At 38.5% G+C, this 26,367-nt stretch overlaps 5 protein-coding genes across 7 annotated transcripts; all 5 read right to left on the reverse strand.

The window, feature by feature from the left end:
- Nucleotides 1–964: 964 nt before the first annotated feature.
- On the reverse strand, nucleotides 965–4,793 carry LOC103434134 (probable nucleolar protein 5-2). Its single transcript, XM_008372440.4, has 9 exons — nucleotides 4,666–4,793; nucleotides 4,225–4,325; nucleotides 3,992–4,033; nucleotides 3,600–3,779; nucleotides 3,328–3,492; nucleotides 2,603–2,803; nucleotides 1,841–2,338; nucleotides 1,635–1,769; nucleotides 965–1,559 (listed from the first exon to the last, which is right to left on the reverse strand). The coding sequence occupies exons 2-9, from the start codon at nucleotides 4,300–4,302 to the stop codon at nucleotides 1,197–1,199; spliced, it is 1,662 nt and encodes a 553-aa protein (XP_008370662.3). The 5' UTR covers nucleotides 4,303–4,325; nucleotides 4,666–4,793; the 3' UTR covers nucleotides 965–1,196.
- A 1,412-nt stretch (nucleotides 4,794–6,205) lies between these two features.
- On the reverse strand, nucleotides 6,206–10,391 carry LOC103434311 (double-stranded RNA-binding protein 3-like). Its single transcript, XM_029101506.2, has 4 exons — nucleotides 10,070–10,391; nucleotides 8,723–8,970; nucleotides 7,920–8,139; nucleotides 6,206–7,719 (listed from the first exon to the last, which is right to left on the reverse strand). Exons 2-4 carry the CDS (start codon nucleotides 8,966–8,968, stop codon nucleotides 6,533–6,535), a joined length of 1,653 nt encoding a protein of 550 aa, XP_028957339.2. The 5' UTR covers nucleotides 8,969–8,970; nucleotides 10,070–10,391; the 3' UTR covers nucleotides 6,206–6,532.
- Nucleotides 10,392–11,774: 1,383 nt separating this feature from the next.
- LOC114824452 (pentatricopeptide repeat-containing protein At1g11290, chloroplastic-like) lies at nucleotides 11,775–14,216 on the reverse strand. The gene has a single exon (XM_029101504.2). The coding sequence runs from the start codon at nucleotides 14,214–14,216 to the stop codon at nucleotides 11,775–11,777; it is 2,442 nt and encodes an 813-aa protein (XP_028957337.2).
- A 2,810-nt stretch (nucleotides 14,217–17,026) lies between these two features.
- Nucleotides 17,027–18,069, reverse strand: LOC103408372 (uncharacterized). Its single transcript, XM_008347225.4, has 2 exons — nucleotides 17,853–18,069; nucleotides 17,027–17,702 (listed from the first exon to the last, which is right to left on the reverse strand). The coding sequence occupies exons 1-2, from the start codon at nucleotides 18,023–18,025 to the stop codon at nucleotides 17,246–17,248; spliced, it is 630 nt and encodes a 209-aa protein (XP_008345447.3). The 5' UTR covers nucleotides 18,026–18,069; the 3' UTR covers nucleotides 17,027–17,245.
- Nucleotides 18,070–19,425: 1,356 nt separating this feature from the next.
- LOC103408409 (phytyl ester synthase 1, chloroplastic-like) lies at nucleotides 19,426–25,359 on the reverse strand. 3 transcript variants are annotated; one of them, XM_070820035.1, is made up of 13 exons: nucleotides 25,236–25,359; nucleotides 24,127–24,178; nucleotides 23,828–23,883; nucleotides 23,547–23,705; nucleotides 23,330–23,434; nucleotides 22,298–22,404; nucleotides 22,070–22,191; nucleotides 21,839–21,947; nucleotides 21,107–21,240; nucleotides 20,534–20,891; nucleotides 20,264–20,377; nucleotides 19,918–20,003; nucleotides 19,426–19,819 (listed from the first exon to the last, which is right to left on the reverse strand). In XM_070820035.1, exons 1-13 carry the CDS (start codon nucleotides 25,342–25,344, stop codon nucleotides 19,519–19,521), a joined length of 1,812 nt encoding a protein of 603 aa, XP_070676136.1. In that variant the 5' UTR covers nucleotides 25,345–25,359; the 3' UTR covers nucleotides 19,426–19,518. The 3 variants fall into 3 exon arrangements, with proteins under 3 accessions (XP_070676136.1, XP_028957334.1, XP_070676137.1); XM_029101501.2 differs by lacking the exon at nucleotides 25,236–25,359 and adding an exon at nucleotides 24,380–25,233; XM_070820036.1 differs by lacking the exon at nucleotides 25,236–25,359 and adding an exon at nucleotides 24,520–25,201.
- Nucleotides 25,360–26,367: the final 1,008 nt, after the last annotated feature.

Consider the following 26,367-nt stretch of genomic DNA (forward strand, 5'->3'; position numbering starts at 1 on the left):
TATTATATTTTTATTTGATGAAATTTTATATATTAATATGGTGTGCGTTTAATTTTGAAAAAAAATTACAGTTTATACCTAGAATAATGCTAGTTTTGCCACTTTTTATAATATAATGGAAATGATTCAGATTGAGAAAGCTGTGAACTTTTGATTCACAAGTTCACACCATTGTTAACACAATCATCTTCTACCACCATCGCAGCCGCACCACTCTCGTCTCAACCATATCATCCTTACAACCACTACCACAATTATATCTATATTTGACATTTGATACTAGACACGTTTTTCATGTTTTTATTATCTAAAATCATTCATAGATTAAATTACCATACCCATTTTCAAATCACAATATGTCGCTTTCATTTAAAAAACAATTTTTCAAAAATTATTTTGCAAAATGTTACCGGACAAACCCTTACTTTCCTTAAAATCCATTAAGTTCTTCGAGATTGATTACTCTACCAAACAACTTTGAAGGAGGTCTCAGGATTCGAATTTTTTCATCATCGTTTTTAATCATTTTCGTGTAGACAAGAAGGTCAACATATTTCTTTTTCTTTAGCCAACACAGTATAAATGAGATTATTACGAAGTACTAATAATAAATCCTTTTTCGAAATTCTCAAATCTGCAATAATGCATATAACTCAATGCAAAATTCTCACTTTCACATGATAAAGCATAATAAAATTCTCAATTTCACATAAAAATGTGCAGGGATGTGATATCCACGCACCATTTTTTACTTCTTTCACACCTTTTAATTTTACACCATCTGATCAGATAAATTAAAGAATATCAAATGATAGAAATTAACAAAGGGTGTGGAAGAAGTAAAAAATGATGCGTGGATAACATACCCCAAATGCGCATATTACACGCCTTTGTTAAGTTGCGGTTCCACACCTTGTAAAGTAAAAAAGTTAGGCCTTTTCATTCTTCTACAGCCAAAGACAAATTAAAATTGCAAATTGCGATTGCAGCAAGTTTCATTGACCAGCTTCATGCAACATGTTTGTCCATAAGAAATTAGAGGATACAGAACTGCAGAAGTAGCTTCAATTGACCACATTACTAGCAAATGAATCAAAACAACATGGACCAGATTTTATATATAGAAAAGCTGTGTCACTGATTGCCTAAAGTTGGAACAAAATTTGCCGGAGTTCGATACAACTTTTAAAAACTCATCAATCCTTGCTCTTCTTCTTCTTCTTTTTCTCTTTCTTCTCGCTTGGCACCTCCGTTTCTTCTTCTTCAGCATGCTTTCTTTTCCTCTTCTTCTTGTCTCCCGCGTCTTCATTTTCAACTGCAGCAACTACTTCGGCATCATCAGCTGAATGTTTCTTTTTCTTCTTCCTTTCCTTCTTTGCAGGCTCCTCAACTATGGGTTCCACATTGCCATTTCCATCAGGCATGTCCTCGTCATCAGCCTTCCTCTTCTTTTTCTTCTTCTCTTTCTTATCTTCAGCGACAGGAACCTCGGCAACTGGTTTCTCGGTCTTGGAAGGTGTCGTTTTCCCAAGAACCGAATCTGCTGCAGGATTATATGCCTGCGAAGAACGAAAAAGGGTAAATAATAATCGACTGACAAACTGAAATAAACACCCACAAGAAAAATATCAGACCTTGGCAGCAGTTATCAATCCTGCGGCTCCCTTCTTGCGATCCTTGTCATAGACTTCAATCTTTGGTTTGCCTTTAGCTGACCCAGCATGGTGACCTAATTCTCTGCCTTCAAGATTCCTTAACCGTGCTTCAAGCTGTGCAGATGTTTCTCTATAAGCAGGTGGCTTCAAAGTGTTAAAAAGAAATAATGAGAAGCAAGATATACCTTTTGATAATTTTCCACTCCCATTGAGTTATCTTGACCGTCTCCAAGAGCATCAACTCGAATTGCCAACGCAGCTTTACTAGCAAGTGACCGAGAAATTTTACCCTTCAGCTTTGGCGCTGCTTTACCAATCAAGGATGCATGGTAGATAAGCCCATATTTAGGTGTTGCATGCTTGGTCTTCAGTGCTCTGAAGAGGGCCTTTTCAGCTCCAAGAATCTGAACTGTGCTTCCAGGCTGCTTTGCAAGGTTCAACAAGCTACCACCATGGGAAATGAGGCGAGCACCGACGAGCTCTCCAACAAGAGCAGTCAAATTTGGTGCAATGGTGTTCATCCTATTTTTCAAATAGTCATATAGCTGAGCTCTGTACTCAGAGAGAGAAAGGACTTGGTCACAGAGCTCTTTGATGTTCATCAAATCAAGCTCGCTAACTTCTGTTCCCATGGATATCATTGCCGCATCCTTCAATTCAGTTTCAACCTCCTCTGGCAATATCTGTTATAATTGGACCAAGAACAATGAGATCCATTATCAGCATCACCATCTGTTGCCTTATATCAGATATAACAAGATTACTACCGTTAAATCTGTTATTATAACAGATATAATGGGTTCTCTACCAAGAAATAGTATGATGATAAAAGAAGGCACCCTTCGGCCATAAAGAGTATTCATCTACAGTAACTTGATCATAAAGAATACTCAATCATATATATATAAGGTCCATACAATGGAAACACATAAATCAACAAATCCTACCTCGGAGAAGTCAAGCTTTGCAGCATTAGAACGATAGCCCATCAGCTTCACTGCCTTCGCATAAAGGATGTTGTCCTGAACAATCTTAGCAAGCTCTGGAAAATGCCAACCATACCATTCTCGAACCCTCATTGCATATGTATTTAGCTCTTTATCAAGATCATCAAGCAAACCAATGGCTTGAATAACCATTGTATCAACCTGAAACACAGTAACTTATATTACGTTTACAATACATTGATGAACCACAATATAGTCCTGAAACATATATTCACAGTATAGCAAACCTATTGGACTTTCAGGCAGCTGTCCAGAAACATCTATTTACAGTATACAAAACTGACTGAACATCATTTCTGGCAACTTAGCTTTCATTTTACTGAATTCAGTATCAGTCCTCTACCAACACCAAGTAAGAAAAACCAACAAACTGATCATATCTTTTCTTGCTATTCTACGACATGTATGCGGTAGAGTAAAAACACACGGCAGGCAACAAAGAGAATCAGAACTAAATACACTCTCTTTCTGCCTTTTCTTTTCTTTATTAGAAAGTGAAAGCAGGTAATGAAAGCACAGAGCCACATACATTACAAGTTTACAACGCACTGGTGGTACATATTTGAATGACCAAATCATATACTGATATTATGACAAAACAATGCACCGCCCAATACCATTACTCCATTCTGAAAAGATAAAAAAATGTATTCATAGCCACACACCTTATCAGCACTGAACTTGAGCTTGAATCGAGATAAGCTGTGAGATAAACCCAAGCTCATTGGTGCCAGATCTTGAACTTGTAGACCAGCTATGAGCTCAGTCAACTGAGCTCTTACACCTCTCATCAACTCCATCACAGCATTGTTGTGAACACAGTCTATTTTCTGCAAGAAATTAAATGCTCGACTTAAATAATATGTCCAATGTTTCACAACGGACCCAATGTTTCACAAAAATGTCCAACTTTCTCCATGGCAGAACAGTGGCATACCAGTTTTTCCTTAATGATGTTTCCAAGCTTAGAATCGGAAACAGCTAGCGTCTCACCACTGCAGTGCGCTTTCAAGAATTTGCGTAGTCCTTTGCTGGGTTTACTGTCAATCAACAGGGTTGCTGCTTCCAAAGCTTCTGATGTATTCTCAAACTTGGAGAAAGCTTTCAGTTTCACAACCTAAACCAACACATATACAGATTAAATATATAACTAACAAAATGCTCAAATCCAGCAGATAAACGAGAGAACTTATTTTAAACCACGAAGGAAACCAATCTGGAAGTAAAAACTGCACAGTGCCGATATCATGTGTAACAGCAATCAATAAGGATGAGCTTTCGATATAAATAAAATGCATATACATATTAAAAAGACAGACTGACAGATACCTGTCTAGCTTTATCTGCACTTGAAAAATCCTTCCATAAGTCCTGCAACACCAATTAATAGGAGAAAAGCAATCAGACCCAGCACTTAAAAACCGAAAGAAAAAAAAAGATAAACAGAAGAACCGATGTAAACCCGAACTCAAAAATTAGATTTCTTTTCACATTTTGTTATATTCTTCTGAAAAACCAGATAGAAAATACATATATAAACACAGTTTCAAGACCGCAGTTACCTCAACTTTGGAGAGCTTCCCTTCATCCAGCACTTTAAATAAGGCAAACCCCGCCGGAGTCTCGAACAAGACGAGCATTTTTCCTACTCCTCAAAACACACCTACACCAAGCACAATACAAACCAAAATCACCCGTCGGATCAATCATCGCATCTCCAGCCCAACATTTTTATTACAATCACACACCAACTCAAATAGCAGTGAAAAAAAAAACCCACAAAAATTCCTAGCAAATATACCCAAAATACAAACAATCTCAAATCTTTATGCAAAACCCACATCACTGATCAATTTTCAAACTTCAAAATTGATACTTTTCACAAGAACAAAACAAGCACCCACCAATATCTACATGCATATGTGTGTGTGTGTGTGTGTGTGTGTGTGTGTGTGTGTAGAGGGGGGGAGCGGGAGAGAGGGAGTAAAATAGTAATTTCATACCTTTCTCTGTGCTGAGCTGCGTCTGAAAGAAGGGGGAGGAAGTAGGAGAAGGAGGGAGCAGAGAAGCGAGGGTCTAGGGTTTAAAGGAGACGAATTTCTAGAGATATTTATATTGTGGTTATATAGGAGAGGGGATCCTCGCCGGATCATTTTGTGAGGATCGGGATCTTTCAATCACATCCGTTCATCATACATCGTTCGATCAGTTTTCATCGAGTACTATTTATATTTAATTTTAAATAAAAAATATTACAATAATTTTTAACCGTATGATGTACGATGAACATGTATGATTGGAGGATTCCAGAATCCATGACGGCGAGGATCTCCTGGGTTACATAGGATGGAGGGAACACCCTTGTCGAGGACAGGGGTAATTTTGGGCTTTTACATATATACACTGGACATTTTCGTCTAAGAAGTTAAAAAGACTGCGGCGCCTCGTTACGCGGCAAGAATACAAGGCGGGTGCAGAACGGTTGGGTATAGATTCATAACACTTGATACATTAGGGTTTTCAGGGGGTTTTTCACCGGTGTTTTTTCTAGTTACAAATGTAGGACTCACTCTTTTAGGGGCTGAAATTGGATTGAAATTTATGGGCCTTCCATTGAAAGAGGATCTTATAAGTTTTGAACGACGGCCCATGTGTGCTGTGGGTCCATGAACACACAACATTTGTGAGTTCCCAGATTTAAATTGAACTGTGATATCTCAAATCCTAATAAGTATAATATCATGTGTGTATATTACCTTATTTTAGCGGCCTGATACACCACGATAGCGATAAAATTGTTCAATATAAGTCTCTTTTCTTTTTTCCAACGCACGCTCATGTTTGTGTCTTTGACTAGATGTCCACATACTTTGTTTGTCTAAACCCAAGAATTACTAATTTGATGGAAATTTTGGGCTAAATATGGTTTTAAGTTTTTATTTTGTATACCATTCTATATCCACGTATTTCCCCTCTCTCTCATCTCTCACAAAAACAACATAGTTATCAAACAGGCTATATGATTTGAAACTTAGGGGGTCTCAATGTTCAAGGTTCAACTTTTAAGATACAAGCATAGCGTGAAGCGCATAAACAATTTTTAGTTTACTTACGAAGGTATTTCATTTAACACTTGGTAGGCTTCTTGTCATCAGCCAAACCATGTTGCACATATGTCGATAGATATTGACATTTGTTGAGCAATCTGATGAGTGTCATCAAGAGCATTTATCGAGTATTGTCGACACAACCTGTCAAGTGCTGCTAAGATATGTCTAGCAGATCTTACATTAAACACTTGATGCGCACAAAAAAACTTATACCATATTCTCGGAAGGTCCTAAAAAACCTTCACATGCTTGTTTTCCGGCCCCGGGTTGTCTTGGGACCACCCTTGTCCCAATGTAACCATTCATTAGCTTATGTAACTATTCATTAGCGTCGATGTGGGCGTGTGACGCATGACTGATCTGATGCTGCTTGTTCTTGCATTTGCAGTGAACATTTGTATTACTTAATTCAACAAAAACAAACATATTAATATATGCAACAACGTTCCCTTTCGATTATATAAAGCTAATTGTCTTACAACTTCTGCCTGCCAGTATATATATCTCATTCATATTTATGAAAAATCAGAATCAATGTCTCAACCTGATTAAGCTCAAAGAACAGTATGAAACTTACACATGGAGAATTCCGAAACCGAAAAAACGACTCATTTATTCAAATTACTTTGCAGAAGCATCAATGGCTTCCGCGCCTCATAAACTGCTGTGGTTCCTCACAAGATAAACTAATCACATCTATTAGAACTTCTGTATTATGTATGTTTGGAATTTTGGATAAAAAATGAAGCTTACCAAGCTCTCAACTTTCTTTTGGCATGTCGTCTTGATTAGTATCCTTCTTCTCCATCTCCGGTAACACTCTCTCCCGGCTGGAACTTGACATTTTTCTTGCTGGTGGGGCTGAACAAACTGGTACAACTGATCTAATTCGAACAGCTGGTGCCATGAAGCTAGGTCGTAGTCCTCCCAGTTGCATTCTTTCAGGCAATTGCGCAGCCGAAGATGAGGGGATCCCGGTTCTCATTCTTGGCGGAGCAGGATTCCAGCTTGGAAAATTTTGTGGTCTAGACCCCGGAGAAGAAGAGGGCCTTACAGTTCTGATTATTACAGGTTCTGCAGCAGATGGCGGCCTTAGACTTCTAGCACTACTTACTCTTGGTGGATTTTGGGGCCTCAAATTGGGCCTACAAGATTCGAAACCACGAGGATTTTGTAACCTTAAGTCCACTGGCCTAAAACTAGAATCCACGATTCTAGGATGAGCATGTCCGGATTGCCCAGTTGGGTTGTTGCATTCCAGCTGAAGGTTTCCAATTTTGCTTTCTAACTCTCCTAGGTTCTGTTTCTCATGCTGAACTTGTTCCTGGACTCTTACTTCAGCGCCGCTGCTTGCGGGACTAAAGGGATCTGAAACTATAGAAGGAGAGTACCTGGGTGATTCTTCTGGCTTTTCTTCCTGTATCTCTTGAATAGTCACAGTGGACTTGCCCCTGATCGGCGGGTTAGGAACCAAATGGTTTGAGAAGCAAAATGAAGGGCCTGTGGTAGCAATTGTAATTCTGGGTCCCGCAGAGGTCGACTCTTGCTCTCTTGCTGGAAAGTATAGACAGTTATCTGGGCGAAGCACAGATTGCATAAATGGAAATATCTGAGGAACAGATGGAGAAACTGGTAAAATAGGAAGCGCCAACAGGCGATTTTGTTGCTGTATTAGTTGCTCTTCCCGCCACAATCCGTACATTCCTATTTCAGGGGAATAATTAGAATAACCCCAGTTATGGAATTGCATAGGATATAAGCTTGGTGTTGGCAGGGTAGATTTCTGGAAGATGGGAATGTATGTTTGCTGTCCATGTCGGCAATCATTTTGAGTATTAATAGACTCAGACGGCCGCAAACTTCCAAGAATACGAGCAATAATGACTTGTTCCTGTTCTTCATTGCCTCTAGGTTCCACCGAGGAAGAAGACGAGCCACGTTGAGCCACTGCATGGATGACATAACAATTAGATATGTAGGCCTTCAATGGGATACATATTTGGGAAATTTCATTGATTGAATTGTTAAGCAGCCAAAAGAACGCAATACTGCATGCAATCTTTCAAGGCAAACCACAAAATGCTTGTTTGCTAGCGTGCAATTAGAAGAAAGAGAGAAAAAAAGAAAGATAACAGGAAAATGCATACATCTTTTCAGGGCTGCCCAAGCAGCAGTTGCAGCATTTTTCTGAGCTTGTTTCTTTGTCCTAGCCGGTTGCCCTGTAAAGCTCATTCCTGCTAGCTCAACTGTACATGAGAACACAGGCACATGGCCAGGTCCAGATCGAACAGTTGTATAAACAGGAAGGTTCAATCCAGCTCTGTGAGCAGTCTCCTGAAGCAAGTTCTTGTAAACCCCCGTTTCATCCTGTGCAGCACAACGTACAATATAATTATTCAACAACTATTTCCTGTGGCAGTTTGCATTAAGTTAGGGGATGGAACAAGGAAATTTCTGGAGAGTAATAGTAAACAATATATCAAGAAGGTAACAAAGAGACATTCCATTTAAAATGCTAGTTAGTTTTAACCAGTTTTCTCATCTTTTCCTTCCTGGTTTTCTGTTAAACTAAACTGTTCGACACCTTAATCGATTTGTCACCAATAAACTCCCGCTAATGCAAGGTCTAGGGATGATTCAACTTCAACATGCACAACCATACCCTTGTTTTGGGAAAAAAGAAGACAGTAAAGTCGTGGAACAGTTTTCCCTTAAAGAGTTCAATGGTATGATTTTAATTATGTCTTTGGGGGTGGAGGAATCTGCACTCGTTGACTATCGGATCAAACGTATAAAATACAATGGATAAGTGGTTATGAGTATTAAATAATTAATCGTTACTCCAACAAACAAAAAAAGAATCACGACATATCTACCTGAAACTAACAAATTTTGAGCACATAAACTGTTGTCACCAAACTAAAAGAAGTAATACAATTTTGCTACTAACCAATACTCTTGCAGCTAGTGCTCTGGAAGGGCCTCTTTTTGCAAGTGTGTTCAATGCTACCTCCGCTGCAGCATGCTCGGCCTGTCTAAGAGTAGGACAGAATGTAGGACTTTCAAAAGTATCTCCATTGAAGTTGACAGTTGCTTTGAATCGAGGAGCATGATCTGGTCCTTCCCGAATGCATGAATAAGATGGCAAATTGAAGCAACTTCTCTGCGCTAACTCTTGCAATTGGTTCTTATACATACCTGTGTATACATGTAACATTTTATGTAACAATTACAAACGTGTTCTGATTTCAACGATTGAGAGAAAGAGCTTTCAAGTTTCAAAACGATTTGCAAATATATCCACACTGTAACTATAAAAAAATTGCCCAAATACCAGGAAAAGCAAGCCATACTGACACGCCCCAACCCTGATATCCCACATACCAGGGTAGGCACGTGTTGGCCAACACCCGAGGGTGATGAAGCCATTAAAAACATGCATACAAATAAAAGATATGCATGTTTTTAATGGCTTCGTCACCCTCGGGTGTCGGCCAGCACGTGCCTACCCTAGTATGTGGGGATATCGGGGTTGGGGCGTGTCACATACCCAAAAACAAAAACATCCCAATTCAAGTCTTTTTAGAACCATACTCCATAGCCGTAGTTTGTGAATTTATTTCTTTCAAGCAAAGGATTAGCGCTGTAACCTCGCGGCACAGCAAGACCATGGAAAAACGAAAAATTACTAACAACACACGCCTTTCACGCAAACTCAAGCCAAATAGGCAGTTGTTTGTGGGTATTCGTAGTGAGAGCAGCGTCTAAAGAACTCGTCCTGATTCTCTATAAGTTTCCTCTTTCCAAACACTCTAAGAAATCAATTCTGAAATTCCATTTTTGGCTTGCATTTTGCATCTTCTAAATACAAAATGAACCAAGCAGCTAACTACTTTCCATTTTTCATTGATCGTCAAATTAATGGAAATTCTCAATTTTTACTACAAAAATAACTTAAAAGTATCCAAAGAAACCATTTTTTTCCACAAAAATTAATAGTTCTTTGCCTTCATTCTCAGGAGAAAAGTATCCAAATCACGATTTTTTTTTTCTTTCTTCCATTTTTTTTCCCAAATTTTCTCAACAACCAAACGGAGCTAACCCAACAGCAATATCCAAATCCATATCAAACTCAGACCCAATTGTACCCAAATAGTCAGAAAATAATCTCAAGAACACCAATTGAAAATCAAATGAGCTCAAGAACAAACAACAACCAGCAAATCCAAATATATCAAAACAAATGCGAAAACAAACTGATCCGGGTAAGAGCCAAAAGAGAGAGAATCCCACTCACCTTCGCGGCCGAATCCAATTTTCCCGAGAAAGTGACGGAAGAAAAAGGGCGGAACACAAAGCGAGATACAATACAAATACAACAGTGGCAGTAAAGTGGGGGGCTTTTGTTTTGGAAATTTATTTTATTTTTCAAGCCGTGCTGTCATTTTCTCTCTCTACTTTCTCACTCATCATCTGCTGATGGAAGGATCTGCAGAGGCCCTGTAGAGAGAGAGAGAGAGAGAGAGAGAGAGAGAGCAGTGGCACTTCTACAGTTTTGAGCTGTCTTTTTCATACGTCGGAGAAGGACCACTAATAAGCGTCGCCGTTTTGTTAGTTACTGTGCCTACTGCCAACTTCGAAAAGCAATATTTCGGTGTAACCGACACGTGTTACAATTTTTATTATTATTTTAAATTTTTATTCAAATTATAACACGTGTCCGTATAATTAGACTTGGCAATTGGGTGTTGTTTATCGGATTTGTATCATTTTCGTGTAATAGCATTATCTTAATAGATTGTGTTGTTTAAATTTTTTTAATAGGTGACCCGATAATGACCTGACTTGTTAATGAATTGACCTAAAACCTGTTATTTTTCTTGTTGTTTTGTGTCGGATTACCGAGTCATGTAAGAAATTGTCATATCTAATGTCTAGACTTGACAAGCGAGTCGTGTTCGTGTCATGCCCGTTATCTTAACGGGTGACCTGATAACGACCCGACTTATTAACATGTTCTTAACAGATGATCCGATAACGACCTAACATGTTAACATATTGATCCAAAAGCTATTATTTCCATGTCATTTTAATGGATCATACAAGAAATTATCAGGCTTGCGCATATTAATATTATAGAAGCAAGACGTATCAATCACGTAGAAGCGAGACGTATCAATCATATCATTATCATTCACTCATATTATAACACGTAAAAGATACATTATGTAATAAGTATTCTAGATGTCACTCAATATTACGGTTTGATGATATTCTTTTTCACTTATAAGTGAGAAGTCTTAGATTCGAATCTTATAGATGACGAATTCGATACCAAATTAGGTTGTCTATTATGTGACTTAACCGAACCCTCCTTCATAGTGCAAAATATAGATATACACAACTTTCTCTGACTTGAAGTTACGTGGTCGGTTGTTCTGCTAATTAGTGGTGGATAAAAAAGGTCCAACCATTCAAACCGACCAAATCAAATCAATCAAAACACCTTGATTCAGTTTTCATCTAACAAAGTGAAATATTGAACCAATCGAACCAAACTGCAATTAGTTCTGTTTGGTTCATTTTGACCTATTGAAAAATCGCTTAAACTAAACCAAATTGCCTACTGCCTACTTGGATAATCAATTTAGTATAATTAGGTTGTTAGTTATTTAACTTGATGGATGATTAATATTATTAGGCTATTAGAGATTTATAAGTTGATAATATATCAGGGGTGGGCATGTCAAGCCTCGCAAACTGTCGGCAGAATACATGTCATGATATGTTAAGCCTCGCAATCTAGATTTGGAAAATGTGTAAATGTAAGTTCTCAAACGTGTAATCCCAAAAAAAAAAAATGGTATGCTTGTATCAAAGCAAAATCCCTATATCGTCACGTAGATTAATTTCTTACATGGCATCACATGATTAGTGTGAAACACCGTTACTTTGGCGTTGCCGTTTAATGGAAGTCCTCCTTTACGAGAAGACGACCCCCATCACCAGTAATCATTGCAAGAGCATTTCCCATCGACAAAGTGATGGAAACGATTGGCATCTCTCACAATAAGTTCCCTCCTCACTATCTTGGATATATATTTAGTCACATTGTGACAGTCAACACACACACGCAGATTCTTGGTGATCCTAATCAAGCTTCCCGCCGGCGTGTTTAAAAGTCCGAATGCAATGGCTAATCTCTCACTATGTCCCCATAGCAACCTGACCTTCATCGGCTCATCCACGTCACGAAGAACACAACTTGTATCCGGGACATAACCAGAAGCCTCCACTGCTGCTCTTAAATCCTCTAAATGCTGATATATCTCTGCCCAATTCGGATGAGAGTTGTCTCCTGCAAAAAATGTATGAACCTGGTTTCCGACTTCAATCAAGCTATAACCCGGTATTTTTCTGAGTCCCCTTGTCCTCATGAGGTTTCGGATATAATTTACAGCATCCCAGCTCCGTGCTTGAGCATAAATGTTTGATATCACAACATAAATTGAAGGATTCATGGAATCTATACAAAGTAATCTATCTGCTGTCTTTATACCAATATCAATGTTCTTGTGAGCCTGACATCCATTCAGCAATGCTTCAAGAACAGAACTTCCTGGTTTGAAAGGCATTTGTTTAATCAATGCCTCGGCTTCGTCAAGTCTGCCTGCTCGGCATAAAAGATCCACAAAACTAGCATAGTGTTTTTCAGTCAGCCTAATGCCACTGTCTCTCTCCACGCTGTGGAATAATTCGATACCCTCTTCCACAAGTCCAGAGTGATTACAAGCAGTTAGAAGAGAAAGAAGGGAGGTTCCATTTGGCTTATACCCCTCCTCCTTCATTCTTCTATAGATACCAAGAGCTTGCAGTCCATATCCGTGAATACCGTAGCTAGTTATCATAGAATTCCATAGGATAACATCTCTACAAAAGGCGCCATTTTCAAATGTTCTCTCAGCATACTTTATTTTTCCACACTTCGCATACATGTCAATCAAGGCTGTCATGGTAACTACATCAACTTCATGCCCATTCCGGATCAAATGAGCATGAACACTCCTGCCTTTCTTCAGAGAGCCCAAATGTGAACAGGAATGGACTAAACTAACAAGAGTTACTGAATTAGCAGCAATTCCCTCTTCTCGCATCTGACTAAACAGTTTCAAGGCTTCTTCTGCATGCCCATTTTGCGTCAATCCTACCAGCATGGCCGTCCATGTAATCACGTTCTTCTCTTTCATTCTATCAAAGACAAATGTTGCTTGCTTTATTGCACCACATTTAGAGTACAAATCAACAATGGCAGTAGACAAAATAGGATTTGGATCAAAACCCATCCTAAAAACACAACAATGCAGGATTTTCCCAGTTTCCAAATCAGCTGTTTGAGAACATCCCTGAACAAGACTCACCATGGTTCCCGAATCAAACCTACCACCATCTGTGACCAATCTGTGGAAGAAACCAAAAGACTCGTGTACCAGACCATTTTGAATGCACCCCGATATCATGACATTCCACGAAACCAAACTTCTGATGGGCATTGTCTCAAAAACAGAAAAGGAACTTCGCATGTCACCCATATTACTATACATATCCACCAGCGAGGTATGTAGTAAAACCTCATTACCCATTCCCAGTCTAACTATGCATCCATGAACACATTTTGCAAGCTTGAAATCCCCACTTTTAATGCAAACTTGAATCAAGCTTAACATAGTAACCAGACTTGGCTTAACCCCACAACTACACATTTCTATGAACATATCAACTGCCTTACTAAACTGACCAGATTGCACATAGCCACCAATCATGGAATTCCAACAAACAACATCTCTTTCGGGCATCCTATCGAAAAACCTTTGCGCGCAATCAATCTTATCAAACTTCACCAAGAAATGAATCATTGAACTCCCCAGGAATCGATCACTTTCAATTCCTTTATCCACAGCTCTCTTAATAACTTCCATCCCCCTTCTGTAATCCAATAAGCCCATGCACGCCTTGAGCGCATAATTACACGTATAACTATCAATCTCCAAATGACAAGAACCCATCAAACTAAACAACTCAAGGCTCTCATTGTACCTCTCTTTTCTCAAATACCCATAAACCATGGCATTGCATAGAATGGTTTCTGGTTGAGGAAATTGATCGAACACTTGGCGGGCATCATCCAAACTTCCCAAATCCGAGTACGCTTTAACGAGCTTTGTACCCAGAATTTGTTCATTAGATATAGAATTAATGATGATCTGAGCATGAATGGATTTGACCCAGATAAGGTTTTGTGCAAATTGTTTTAAGAGTGACGAGAATTCGTGAACATTTGCAGAAGAATAAGAATAAGAAGCGTAGGCTGAGAAGGAAGACGAGGGGCTGAGATTGAAGGGTATTTTGGGAAATAATCCGTGGATATGGAGGAACAGATTACGCATGAAGAAGAAGAAGATGGAAAAAACGCGGGAAATTTAACGGTTCTGAGCAGAAGCTCCCTCTTTGTTTCAAACTATAAAAACGGTACCTGAATAGAACTAATATGAAATACACAAAACATTTTGGGGTCAATCCAGAAATAGTGAAAACTTGTAATGTCATTTTCTACCCCATAGAAGGACGAAATAGTAAGGGTAGTTTGCATGAGACTACGAGTTATCGGAGTCGTTGAGCAGCAAGGATTTCCGGTGGGAAGAGCTGAGAACTCAGATAGAAAACGACCCGTCGTTTCCCAAATATTTCAGGTGGATGCAAAAAAGCGAGGTAAATAGTATGCACTGCTGTGTACAATATACGTTGTCTGACCCTTGCAAGCGGAGAGCCTTATTGTCTTGGGTCACCCTTTTAGTGGAAAACTGATGGTTTACTTTCGCTTGTTCTAATTGCTAATCTCTAATCTCTACGTTCGCTCGGCATGAATTTAAAATCTTCTATCAATAAGCAGAATTGCTACATACTTGCTGCATGTAATCAGGGCCGTCTTTGAGATTTTGGAGGCCTTGTGCGAAATTTGTAAAAAGGGTCATCCTTAAGATAGTTTTAAGTTTTAAAAAAGTATGACAATATATTAATACTAGAAAACATTCACTTAAATTAAAACAAAGCCACTTAGTACTAGACGAATTTGAACCACATTATTGTTAGCTCACTCTCCCACACTCTTAGCATAGATAATATTGTTTGTTCAAAAAAAAAATTCAAAACAAACTTTAGCACTCACTGATTGCATATTTACAAATATCCTTAATGATAAGTAAAAAGAACTACAAATATAACCTTCACTAAATAATCAAAAATAGTTTTATTTTAAACAGCCAAACATGAAAGAAAAAGAAAACATCAAACCTCTAACTTTAAAGTTTCACTTGAATGTATAAATTTGTTATATAATAAAATTAAGAAACTGCCGCTATTCAGGGTGTTATTATTGACACTCAAAATATCTCATTGTACTCCAAGTCTTTATATTTAGAAAGAAAAAAAAAACTCTTATAAGGATTGCATAATGCGGTATAAAATGCTAATAAAAACAATTTTTTTAAATTAGAACATTATTACATGATGTTAGATGGCAAAAATTTAGGGGTCCCTTCAAATTTGGAGCTTGTACGACTACACATTTCGCTCCTCCTCAACGCCGCCTCTGTGTACAATGAAGCAAGAAGCATTTAAAATGGCCTTGGAGTTGCTGGTTAGCTGCAGCCAGCATGTCATTGTCAACCGATGTGATCATATGAAATTTTCAAATCGAAACCAAGTTATGTAGTGACTGTACTTTTTTTAACCTTCGTTTCCATCGTAGTTGATCAAAATGCATTCTGTAGTGTGAAATCGTAGGTTTTGTTTCTGCTTTCATCTCCTTGCCTTCGTGGTTTACGCTGACCAAAATATTTACGAATTAGTTCTTTGGTTTGATCCTTGTGACTTACTTTGATTATTCCACAAGGAGTTTCTAGCATAACATAATAAATAACTAATAAAATCCTTAGATCGCATCAAGTTTTCAGTTATCTTGGCATTTATCCGGTGCAAATGACACTGTCATACTTCTAACATCAAACACGAAACGAAGATTTGCCAGCTGAAACGCCCCTAAGAGACTCGGTCCTGTGTCACAAATAGGCATTATACCGAGGCACTTCAAGATTCCCTCGGGTTCTGATGCACTTCAAGACTCCCTCGGTTCTTCCATTGCGGAAACAGTTGAAAGAATCATATTCCTGCCAATCCATGGATTTCGACCTCCTTTGTTGTCTTTCCTTGACTGAAAAGTTTTCTTCTGGTAAGACTAGACTAACTTCCGCTACAAGATAAACTGCGTAGTCATTCGATTCCAGTAAATGTACGTAGAATCAAGTTTTGATGTCCATTAAGTAGTTGCAGTGGGTGATTCCCACGGAACTGTGAGAATTCACAAAAGCATGCAGTTATTAAAACTTTCTGTCGAATCTAAGACTACGCCTTTATAATAAGGCTGAAGAATCATGTTCTGTTCATACAACGGATTGAGACCTCCACCAACCAAATGATATTCCCTCTGTACTGAATTCCAAATGCACTAAAAACTTCGGTCCAATCTTGATAACAAGTTTACGTGCTTTAGAGATATTTTCGAATACGTTCATGTGAAGGATGGGAAGAGGATGACAACAAATCAAAAACCATTGCTAGCTTGGTCCAGCAAAACACCATATTCCAAACAACATCGCGCACTACTCAAATAGTCTCCATTCTGGGGTTGATTTTGCGTGAGGTTAGGAGCTCGGCTTCTTGCTATTTCAGCCATCATGTGATGCCTCTCCTTGAGGATGAAATTCTTTAGGAAGAGGAGTATCGATCGGTGTGGCAGTGAGCATATACAGAAGGAAGGTTGTGTCTTGGTGCAGGCAGATTTGGCAATATGTCATCAGTAGAGGTTTAGTTACAGATTCATATATTTGGTTGTGTACTGGATCTACAATAAGGGAAATGATTTCCTCATGTCAAAAATAAACGGGCGCATAGGAGAGAAAAATGGTCTGCAGAAATCACTTTCGGTGCATTAAATGTACTTTACGACGAGGAAATTCCCTTGTCTTGCCTTCAACATCTATAATATTTTTCTCCATCTTACAATAGAGGGAAGCGAACCCGTTGCCTACCCTTATCCTAATCAATTTTCCAACAACTCTCACTACTTGAGCTAACCCGAAGGGTGATCGTAATTACTTAATAAAAGGAAAAAAAAAAAAGGAAAAACGAATTCACGAAATTACTACAAAGCTTATTTTATTACTTGGTTCACAAGGCATACATGCCATCAATACAGATTACAAAGAGTACACTTCCATGTCTTACCATGAAACTAAACAGAAGCAGAAACACACAAACAGATAGAGTGGCTAGGTTATACCGATCCAACAGAAGAAAATGACGCAAGAAACGCATACAACGAAGTAGAAGCATAAAGTCTTAATTAGCATCACATATTTTACTTGTAGGAATATTTGTCCTTGGGCTTTGAACTCTCCGTCAAGTAGTGCAGGGCTCTCTCCATGTCATCCATTGGCATGCTGAGCCTGCCATCCCCTCGAACTGGACGTGCAGCCGCCAGTAGTGATCCACGGTTTGGCTTAGCGCTGTGGCCACTACCGTTAGCTATCATGTTAATTGCTGTTCCCATGGCACCACTGTTATGTTTGCGGTTGTGTGGGTTGTCATCATAGTTGTCGTACCTAGCGGTGTTGGAATGTTTGTACGGCTTGTTGGTGCTGTACTGATCACTGTAATCACCATATCCTGGAGGCCTATTGTATCCACTTTGATTAGGGTAGCTGCCATAAGTTCTTGCTGGCTCAATGGTCTGTCGTGGAGGGCTCGAAGGCCTGATACTCCAGTTGTCTCCGGTGGCAGCATAGCCGTAATTTCCACCTGGGGGAGAGCCATGCCTGTATGAAGTTAACAAAGGTGAGTCAACACGTTCAGTAATAATCGTCTCCTGTTTTGTAACGTAGCTCCCAGCAGGTTGTGCAATGGTTGTGCGTCGAGTTCGGTCAGCATCACCTATAGTTGTGCGGAACTCGTCGGTTTCAGCGTACCTTGTTTGGCCCCACTCGTTGGTGTACGGTCTTACCCCGTTGCTTCCGGTGGTGTAGGCTGGTCCGGTGGAGTAGGCGGGTCCGGTGGAGTAAGCTGGTCCGGTGGAGTAGCCTTGTCCGGTGGAGTAAGCTGGTCCGGTAGAGTAGCCTGGTCCATGACGGTAGCTAGTCATTGCTTCAAGTTTGGAAGTACCTGTGTGAATTTTTTTTCTTCTGATTACTTGGATTGTCGAAGCTTTTATATATGTATATATATGTGTGTGTGTGTGTGTGTGTGTGTGTGTGTGTGTGTGTGTGTGTTGGACAGACACTTCCAAGATTCCATTCAAATTATTCCATCGCAAAACTGTTAAAGAATCATATTCTGTTGACCCATAGATTGTGACCCCCCATTAACTTCCCTTGAAAAAAAAGAGAGAGATGGGTAGCAAAACTTGGTTGGACACCCATATCACCAATAAGAACTTACATGTTACTAGGACGTCAATGTGACATATTCCAAATTAATCACACAACACGATATAAACAAGTTAAAAACATATGGTGACACATGACAAACTTAAAATACTAACACATTTGCGTCTTAGTTGCATGTAAGTCTCTCTCGATATCATCATACTCAGAAGTTGGAACTTTTGGCCTTAATACTCTTCCCCTGAAGAGAAACATCAAGAATCAAAGCTTAACCCTTTTGCCCAAATGCAGATTCTCTGCCTTATCAAATTATCTCAAAGTATCTGCAGAATCATGTTCTGAGTTCCAAAGGCACTCAACTTAATTCTCTCATTTTTTAAGTCTAAGATGAAGGAGAATATAGGGGAAAAAAGGCAACTACTTTACATCCTTTAGAGATATTATTCAGTACTTTCATTTCCTGTTGGGTATACAAATCTGAGAGATATTATTCAGTACTTTCATTTCCTGTTGGTTATACAAATCTGACACACCCAAAAAAGAAAAATAGCATATGTTTCCGTCTTGAGAACTTACATGCAATCAGGACGTCAAAGTGGCAATATTCTAGGTCAATCAAACATTATCATGTGGATGTGGGCAAAGTAACACACATGGCGACGCTTGATAGGCCTAGGATACTGCTATCTTCGATCTCAAACAGAAGGTTAGCGTGTTCCTGCTACTTACATATGCTAAAATCTGACCCAAATTTTTTCAAACAATCTTCAATTCTGGGACTGATTTTTCATCCCCGGAGAAGAAATCAAATATCCCAGTTTCAGTAGTAAACCTATAAGAACTTGTTCGTCACGCGAATTATAATTTCCAACGGATAATATCACTATAAAGATCGTACCCAGTGCACAAGGCTCCCGCTTTACGCAGGGTCTGGGAGAGGTGAATGTCAGCTAGCCTTACCCCCATTTATGGAGAGGCTGCTCCCAAGTCTTGAACCCGAGACCTACCGCTCATGGGCGAAGGCACTTGCCATCGCACCAAGTGCGAGCTCTAACGGATAATATCACTATGAAATCATAAAATTCCTCATGTTTCTTCTCAGAGTTTCAGACCCCAATTTCAAGTTTTCTTGCGACACAAGATTCGGCAGAGGGAAAAAGACAGAAGATGCTTTTCTTTATTACACAAACATCTTCCACGGAAAAATATTTACACTATAAACAAGAAGAACGTATCCAACAAAATCAAATTTTCAAGGCTCAAATGTTGGAACTTCCTCTAGATGGTGATACATTGCCCGATATATTGTTCTGTCGAAAACATTCCTGTAAGGATCCTCCTCCCGCTTTTTAATTAAGTACGCTAAACTGTTTTCAATGTCTGATTGTATCTGCAGGTACAATTCCTTTGCGTTTTCTTTGTCTTTCAGGATCTCTTTCTTTCCCTTTGTTTCGATGGGCTTCCCAAACAAACAGTAATACCGTCCTGGTATCTTCGGTAGAATCCCTGGAAAAAAGGGTTGTACGTTGGCAACCTCCCCACTCGACTCATCCCTATAAACCAGAAAACCTTAAAACTCAGTCTAACAATTTGAGACCATTAAGATTTAGAGTTGGGAGAACACGAAAACAATAAGACGGAGGATAATTACCTTATTTTTATGGATTCAAGATTAGCGTCTTTGAGATAGTTACTCACCACTGGGATATTCATTAGGTCCTTGTGGTCAAGAACCAACTGCCAGATCCAACATAAGAACCGAAATATAATGTTAACTGAAAGTTAAGCTCAAAAGTAAAAGGAAGGCATGGCATTGTGACATTATCTGTTTTCCGAAAAGGAAAAAACAAAGAGTGGTATCGGAAGAAAATAATTATAAGGCGTGTCAGTATTGAAAGCTATAGGCGACCGAGATTTCATAAACTTATCATACGCTATGAAAAGAGGTGCATATTTTGCTAAGAAAACTTTTGGGAAGAACAGTAACACAAGCTTACTTCTAGCATGTCATCTTCTCCTACAGCCGCAAATGGTACAATTGTGGCCCCAAAGTGTGCAGCCATTCTCACAAATTCGGGTTGGTCAGGCCAGAATAACTTGTATTCTTCACCCTGCCAATTATAGAAACACCAAAAGGCATGGGAAACCAAAACTATAACAGATAAATTACCAACAAGAATGAAGTGTGTTTGTAAAATCCATTGCACACGCATTTAAAACATACAAAATGCCAGATCGAAAACTAAGTTCTTGGAATCTTGGCTCACCTTGTTATGGAGAGACTCACGTGCACCACCAGGATAGAGCAGAACATGAGATTTTATTGCAAGCAATTTGAACAGGTTTTTTGCTGCGACAGGTACTGCGCCGAATAGTTTGAGAAAGTCAAATTGGGCCAAGTTCCCGTACTTGCCCCAAAACAACGCTGGATGTGCTACTCCACGAATGATTATGCTCTTCTCTCTTAAAAATTCTTCAACTAAAGGATAAACTTCCAATCCCAATATGTTGTGATTACCAACAAGTAAGACAGGTCCTTCATCTGGAACTCCAGCAAGACCTCTCACTATCTTCCCATCTTCCAATGTTGAGAGCATTACGGAAGCAGTATATGGGCGTAATAACCTGACATTCATGTATTTCAGTATCAGCTCTGGCCCCAAATCAACAAATATGTTAATGGATGCAACTTAGCGGGGTCCGGGTTAGGTGCAAGTGAAACCCATACATGATGCAATTATACTGCAAATACATTTTGGAACTAACATGCCTGGAAATCTGCAACACAGAATACGAAACAAACAAATGTAAGAAGAGTATGAAGTGTTGAACTGAATTACCCGAATTGTTCATCACATGTATGTTTGAATTCCCACATACTAGGAGGAAGAAAATCTGAGACATAATCATGCTTCCTAGAACGACGGTATTTGTATGTGCCTTTTATAACCGACATCAAATTAACGCCATCTTCCTGTAATATGACAATAGAGCACATCCAATCACATTAGCGTCTTCACAAGTCAATGGCATCCAAAAAGGTAAAGCTTATATTACACAGGAACAGCAAAGTATAGCAAAATTTACATCAAAGCAAACAAAATTGTTGTCACAGTAATAGTGTCTAGTGTCCATTGTCAAATGGGAAATTGATATCCCAAGAGAGTTCTTGAAGCCAAAACTCAATCTTTATTCTTTAACTAGAGATTTTATCCGACTTGGGAATTAATAAAAGGTGTCGAGTTCAAGGAACAGATTCAACAATATTCAAGAAAAGAAATAAAACTGTGTACTAAATTCATATCCAGAAATGCACCTTGGTTATTAATTTAAAGTTAATGTTATTAACCATTATCCAACAGACAAATTGAAGCCAACTTAAAGATAAAATTCACCATCATCAGTCCAATGTGTTGCACACTTACATCTACGCGGTTTAAACAAAATCATTAAGGGCATCAATTTCGCAATGTGATAAACACGTCATTACACTTGTCATCGATGATGACAGCTAACAGAAAATTCAGTAGCATTGCACCAGACTTGAAATATGCAGACATATTTTAACTTACTAGTAATAGAGTATGTCCATTGTCATTGCAGTGTCGTACTGTACAATTCTGTAATGAACGTGCCAGTCGCTCTGCTTCATCTCGACTTGGAACCATGTTATCTTTGCCACTGAAATGCCAACACATGATTTTTACTATAAAAAATTAAAAAATCAAATGTATATACAATTTTACAATGATCATTTTTAATGCGAACAAGAGAGAACCACAATGAGTATAGTGAATATTAACCTAGCCAACACTAGCACTTCAGCTTTAACAGCATGGAGACGGGAATTTGCATAAGCAGCAGCTGACTTGAGCAGCTTCAGCTTCCAAAGAAGAGTGTCCCTCGGTATAATATCAGCCAAAGACTGAGATGGAAATGATAGAAGTAAGTAAATATTGAAAATAAGGTAGAATCCACTCATGTAGACATTTCAATGAAGTTCAAGAAAAGGAATTGAAAGCACTTCTTACAGAGAGATATGGTAGCAAATCAGTCAAATTGCGTGACATTTGTGTCAACTTTAAACTGGAAGGAAGTCTATTTTCTATGTTAACCGTCGCCATTTTTGTTGGATCACCTGATGGAAAGAAGGTTAAAGTCGTGACATCAGAATTCTTGTATTTGGCAGTGGAAAACGTAGGGGCTTGAAACTGCAAACAGTTGTTTCTGACCATGACACCACACGAAACTTTCCAGGAAAACTAACATCCAAAAGTTCTTAAAACTGCTTCCAACAAATACACATGGCTCCCAATCAACTTAACATTCAATACAAGATAATGCAATTTACCGACATATCAAAAAAATTAACAACGGGAAAAGTACAACAAAAGCTTCCAAAACAATTCTTTAGTTCAACCATCCGCAAACTTATCTTTCAAATCATAAAACCTATTAATATAATGCTATTATGCTAATAACCCAATTCTCTAGGAAACCAACAAAAATGAGTTTTCTTGTGAACTGAAAAACATAATCTTATTGGCCTCACCAAATTCCAAATATAAAGTACCATATTCTCTTTTACTCCTAGATTAACAATTGATAGTAAAATTCATTTTAGTTACTGGGCTCCTAATTAAAAAATTCCTGATTGTATTGATCCGATTTGTTCCCGTGATAAGCTATAGTCTAAATACTCTCATTAGCATTTCAGATTGTAAGAAAATTGAGACTCGAATTCATTGGCTGCGACACAGGGCTCAAAACTAGTCAAGGTTCATAACAAGACTTGCAACAAGACAACATCAAGTATTTATATCATTCATTTTAGTCAAGGGAAGATAATGGAGGTCGTATCCCTGGATTGGCAGCACCCCAAGAGAATAAGCGTTCCACATATCATAGTAACACAGTTAACTGAGACTGTGAGTGTACCAGGCTCTCTAAAAGAGTCTTCTTCAAGGATTGAAAGCACAGCCAAGGGCCAAATTAGAAATGACTTATCTCACTTCAGCATAAATGTTTTTGTTAATTAGATTTCAGAGCAACAAATCACGTACCCATAACAAAGCTAAGTAGATAGGGAACAGCAATATGTAATTCATCAGGCATAGCAGCCAAGATTGGGAACAGAGGTTGCAGTGGAGACCTTTCAACCGATGTAGCTAAAATAAAAAAACACCAAAACGTCAGACTGAGTTGGTGTGTTCATGACATGCCATTAGCATAACAAAAATACATGTTGAAGAAAATTGGACTGCACAACTTATAACCAACCTGGATTGACCAGTGTCAGTACTAAATCAATGGTAGGATTACGTGCAGCAACGGCAAGTGACAGGCATCCTCCAAAGGAATCTCCTACCAAGTAAATTGGCTTGTTTGGAGATGAAGCATGCTCAAGCCTTATAGTTTCTTCGACAAATTTCACCAGCCCTTAACATATGAAACCAAACTAAATTATTGATTAAGAGTGACATGTTATCAAGTAAAGAAAAACAAAACTGATATTTCATACATATATAAAGAATTTCAAATGGTGTTATCATGATTAAGACCTTCAAATGGTGTCCGATCATTAACAGGAATATGCAGGCATCGAACTTCAAAAGCCCTGCATTTTTTCAACGAATTATATATCAGAAGCTGCTAGAAATAGTTTACCACCAATTTCAGAGCTAAAACCTGATTTTTAGCGATACCATATTTCTCAAACAAGGACAACCATTTATTTGAGTGGAATTTCGCCACAAGCCATAGTTTTTTCTTTAAAACTGAAGATAAAAGTTATCCTACTTCCCAAGATCCTAACAAAATTTTGTAAACTACAACAAAATAAATAATTTGAAAAACTTACTTCCCAAGAGCTTTATGGTGCAAAATGAGGCCCCATCCAGTACCATCCAGCCCTGTATATGCATAATACATAAATTATTATACAACATTCTGCACTACAGAACTTCACTCGCTAAGAAACATAACAAACACATTTTACTCAGATTTATGTTGTTTAGCTATTCTACTCATAGATATATCTTTTGTATGCAAATCACAGTGCCAACATCAGCAACCAACTTATGATTTATCATCTTTGGCAAGGCGACAATTACCAGGCAAAAACAAAAGAATCGGAGAATCCTTCAGTGGACGCCCGCACTCAATGGGAGAAAACCACCGGGGAGGTCCACCATCAGGCTTAATCATCTCCTTGTTTGCATGAAAATAATCTTTTACAGTGACAGTCCCATACCCATCATCGTACAAAGGTTTCAAACTTTCAAGACCACCACCATCCTCAACCCTCTTCTCCTCCTTAACCTTAAGCCTCAAACTCTCATTCCCTCTATCAATCACAGACCTCCTTTCCTCCCTCTCCTCGATTACGGAAGCACAATTCAAAACAACAGATTCGGATGACAACCCCGGTGAATCCTTACCACCTAAACTCTTAACCTGCAGTACACAAGTCCGAAGCTTATTCTCCGAATTCAACACGAAAAAATGAGGACCCGGAAAGCCTATAACTGATGCCATGGCTTCAAGCAAAATGCAAAAGATTATAGACCCTTGTCTCAAACACTCACAAAATTCAGAAACTTTGGAACTCTTTAAATAAAAAACTAGCACTTGGGAACACCTTAACACAATGAACAAAACCTGCCCAATTCAGTTGGACATTCCCTTAAACCACTCTAACAGACACAATCATGCATTTAGCACAACACAGACCGTAGGGGACACTAAAAAATGGGCACAAAATTGAAACTTGAAGCAGACACAGATAAACTACAGGAAGATATAGCCTGTGAAACACGTAAAGTCTCAACTTTCATCTAATTTAGCATTAATTGGCAACAAATATGGTGAAAAAAAGATGCTAAAAAGCCATGTGAACAAAACCCAGCAAATTTTTTTGGTGCAGAAAAATAAGGAAATAATATTATTGAGTGATAATCTGGATTGTACCTGGGAGAGGCAGGTTGTCTGCCCTGTACCCGATGTGGGTCTGAGTGGCCGACCCAAATAATTGAATTTTGTCCTTTGTTATTTTGCTCTCGTTGATATTTGGCCACATGCGTCATCTGACGCTGTGGCGTTTGCAGTAAGTAATGGTGGCGAGTTACATGAAAACGACGAGTTACAATCTTACCAGTTAGTGGGGAAGTGGCACTGTCATTGCCAAATGGAGACAACAATATGAAAGGGTATAGGGTGGGTGGGCTCTGTGCAGGAAAAGATCTTTTCGAAGATCTTTACTTTATTGAGATCAAGAAAAAAAAAAAAAAATGGAGTTTTAACGAAAATAGCTTGGTACTATTCATTCTTAACCATAAGGACATTTTATGTATGAAAAATCTATAATAGATCAAATTCTTCTCTTTATTTACTCTTATGCCATTACATGCGGACCACAACGATGTTGACATTTCTGTCTGGAAATACATTATGATGCTATTCATCTTATGCTAATTTACAGCTAGTTCTTCAGGCTTCCATCATGTTGTCGATGTTATGCAGCTCTTCTTCTGACAAATTATTCCAATACTGTTCATCGCCTTCTACTAGCTCCGCATCTCTTTCTCTATCTTCTTTCACCTTGTAATATATTTCGGCTGTTTCTTCTTTGAAATTTTGGGGCTTCCAATAAGGCTGATGACTGATTCTTGTCTTGCTGTAAATATACATCTCTTCTTCTTCTGCTACTAGTACCATATCATACCTAAAATCTTCAAACTCATCTAAAGCAAACATTTGGATCCCTCTAAATTTTAAAATATCTTTGTATGAAGGAGTCCACCTATGTGAGGAGATAGGGTTTAGTCTAAAGGACTCTTCATTGATCATGGTTATATGCCTAGCTTTCTCCTTATGCATGTGTACATACCAATCTGGAGAACTAATAATAAAACTTATGCAAATTTCTTTCCACCTTTCTAGATAGTTTTCTGCTACTTTAATAAGTTTTTCAGGAAATGATTCTAGTTGAGAAATACGGTTAATAAATATTTTATCGAGATAACCAAACTCTAATAGTAAGGCAGGGGTGACTTCTACCTCATTATGCTTTTTCTGATGCTCATAACTAAAATGCCATGAT

Source organism: Malus domestica, chromosome 04 (genome assembly GCF_042453785.1).
Source record: "Malus domestica chromosome 04, GDT2T_hap1".
NCBI classification, from domain to species: domain Eukaryota; kingdom Viridiplantae; phylum Streptophyta; class Magnoliopsida; order Rosales; family Rosaceae; genus Malus; species Malus domestica.

Bases quoted from the DNA above. Each gene is read 5' to 3' on its own strand.
- LOC114824452 (XM_029101504.2), bottom strand. From the start codon at position 14,216: ATGCGTAATCTGTTCCTCCATATCCACGGATTATTTCCCAAAATACCC.
- LOC103434311 (XM_029101506.2), bottom strand. From the start codon at position 8,968: ATGTATAAGAACCAATTGCAAGAGTTAGCGCAGAGAAGTTGCTTCAAT. The intron at 8,140-8,722 runs GTTAGTAGCAAA...TGTGCTGCACAG, and splicing joins CACTAGCTGCAAGAGTATTG to GATGAAACGGGGGTTTACAA. The intron at 7,720-7,919 runs GTATGCATTTTC...TCATCCATGCAG, and splicing joins TTGGGCAGCCCTGAAAAGAT to TGGCTCAACGTGGCTCGTCT.
- LOC103408372 (XM_008347225.4), bottom strand. From the start codon at position 18,025: ATGACTAGCTACCGTCATGGACCAGGCTACTCTACCGGACCAGCTTAC. The intron at 17,703-17,852 runs GTACGCTGAAAC...AACTTCATACAG, and splicing joins AACGAGTGGGGCCAAACAAG to GCATGGCTCTCCCCCAGGTG.
- LOC103434134 (XM_008372440.4), bottom strand. From the start codon at position 4,302: ATGCTCGTCTTGTTCGAGACTCCGGCGGGGTTTGCCTTATTTAAAGTG. The intron at 2,804-3,327 runs GTGTGTGGCTAT...ACTGTGTTTCAG, and splicing joins TCAAGTTCAGTGCTGATAAG to GTTGATACAATGGTTATTCA. The intron at 1,560-1,634 runs GTCTGATATTTT...CGTTCTTCGCAG, and splicing joins GATTGATAACTGCTGCCAAG to GCATATAATCCTGCAGCAGA.
- LOC103408409 (XM_029101501.2), bottom strand. From the start codon at position 24,803: ATGGCATCAGTTATAGGCTTTCCGGGTCCTCATTTTTTCGTGTTGAAT. The intron at 20,378-20,533 runs GTGAGCCAAGAT...TATAATTGGCAG, and splicing joins GTGAGTCTCTCCATAACAAG to GGTGAAGAATACAAGTTATT. The intron at 20,004-20,263 runs GTAAGCTTGTGT...TGGATCTGGCAG, and splicing joins GAGAAGATGACATGCTAGAA to TTGGTTCTTGACCACAAGGA.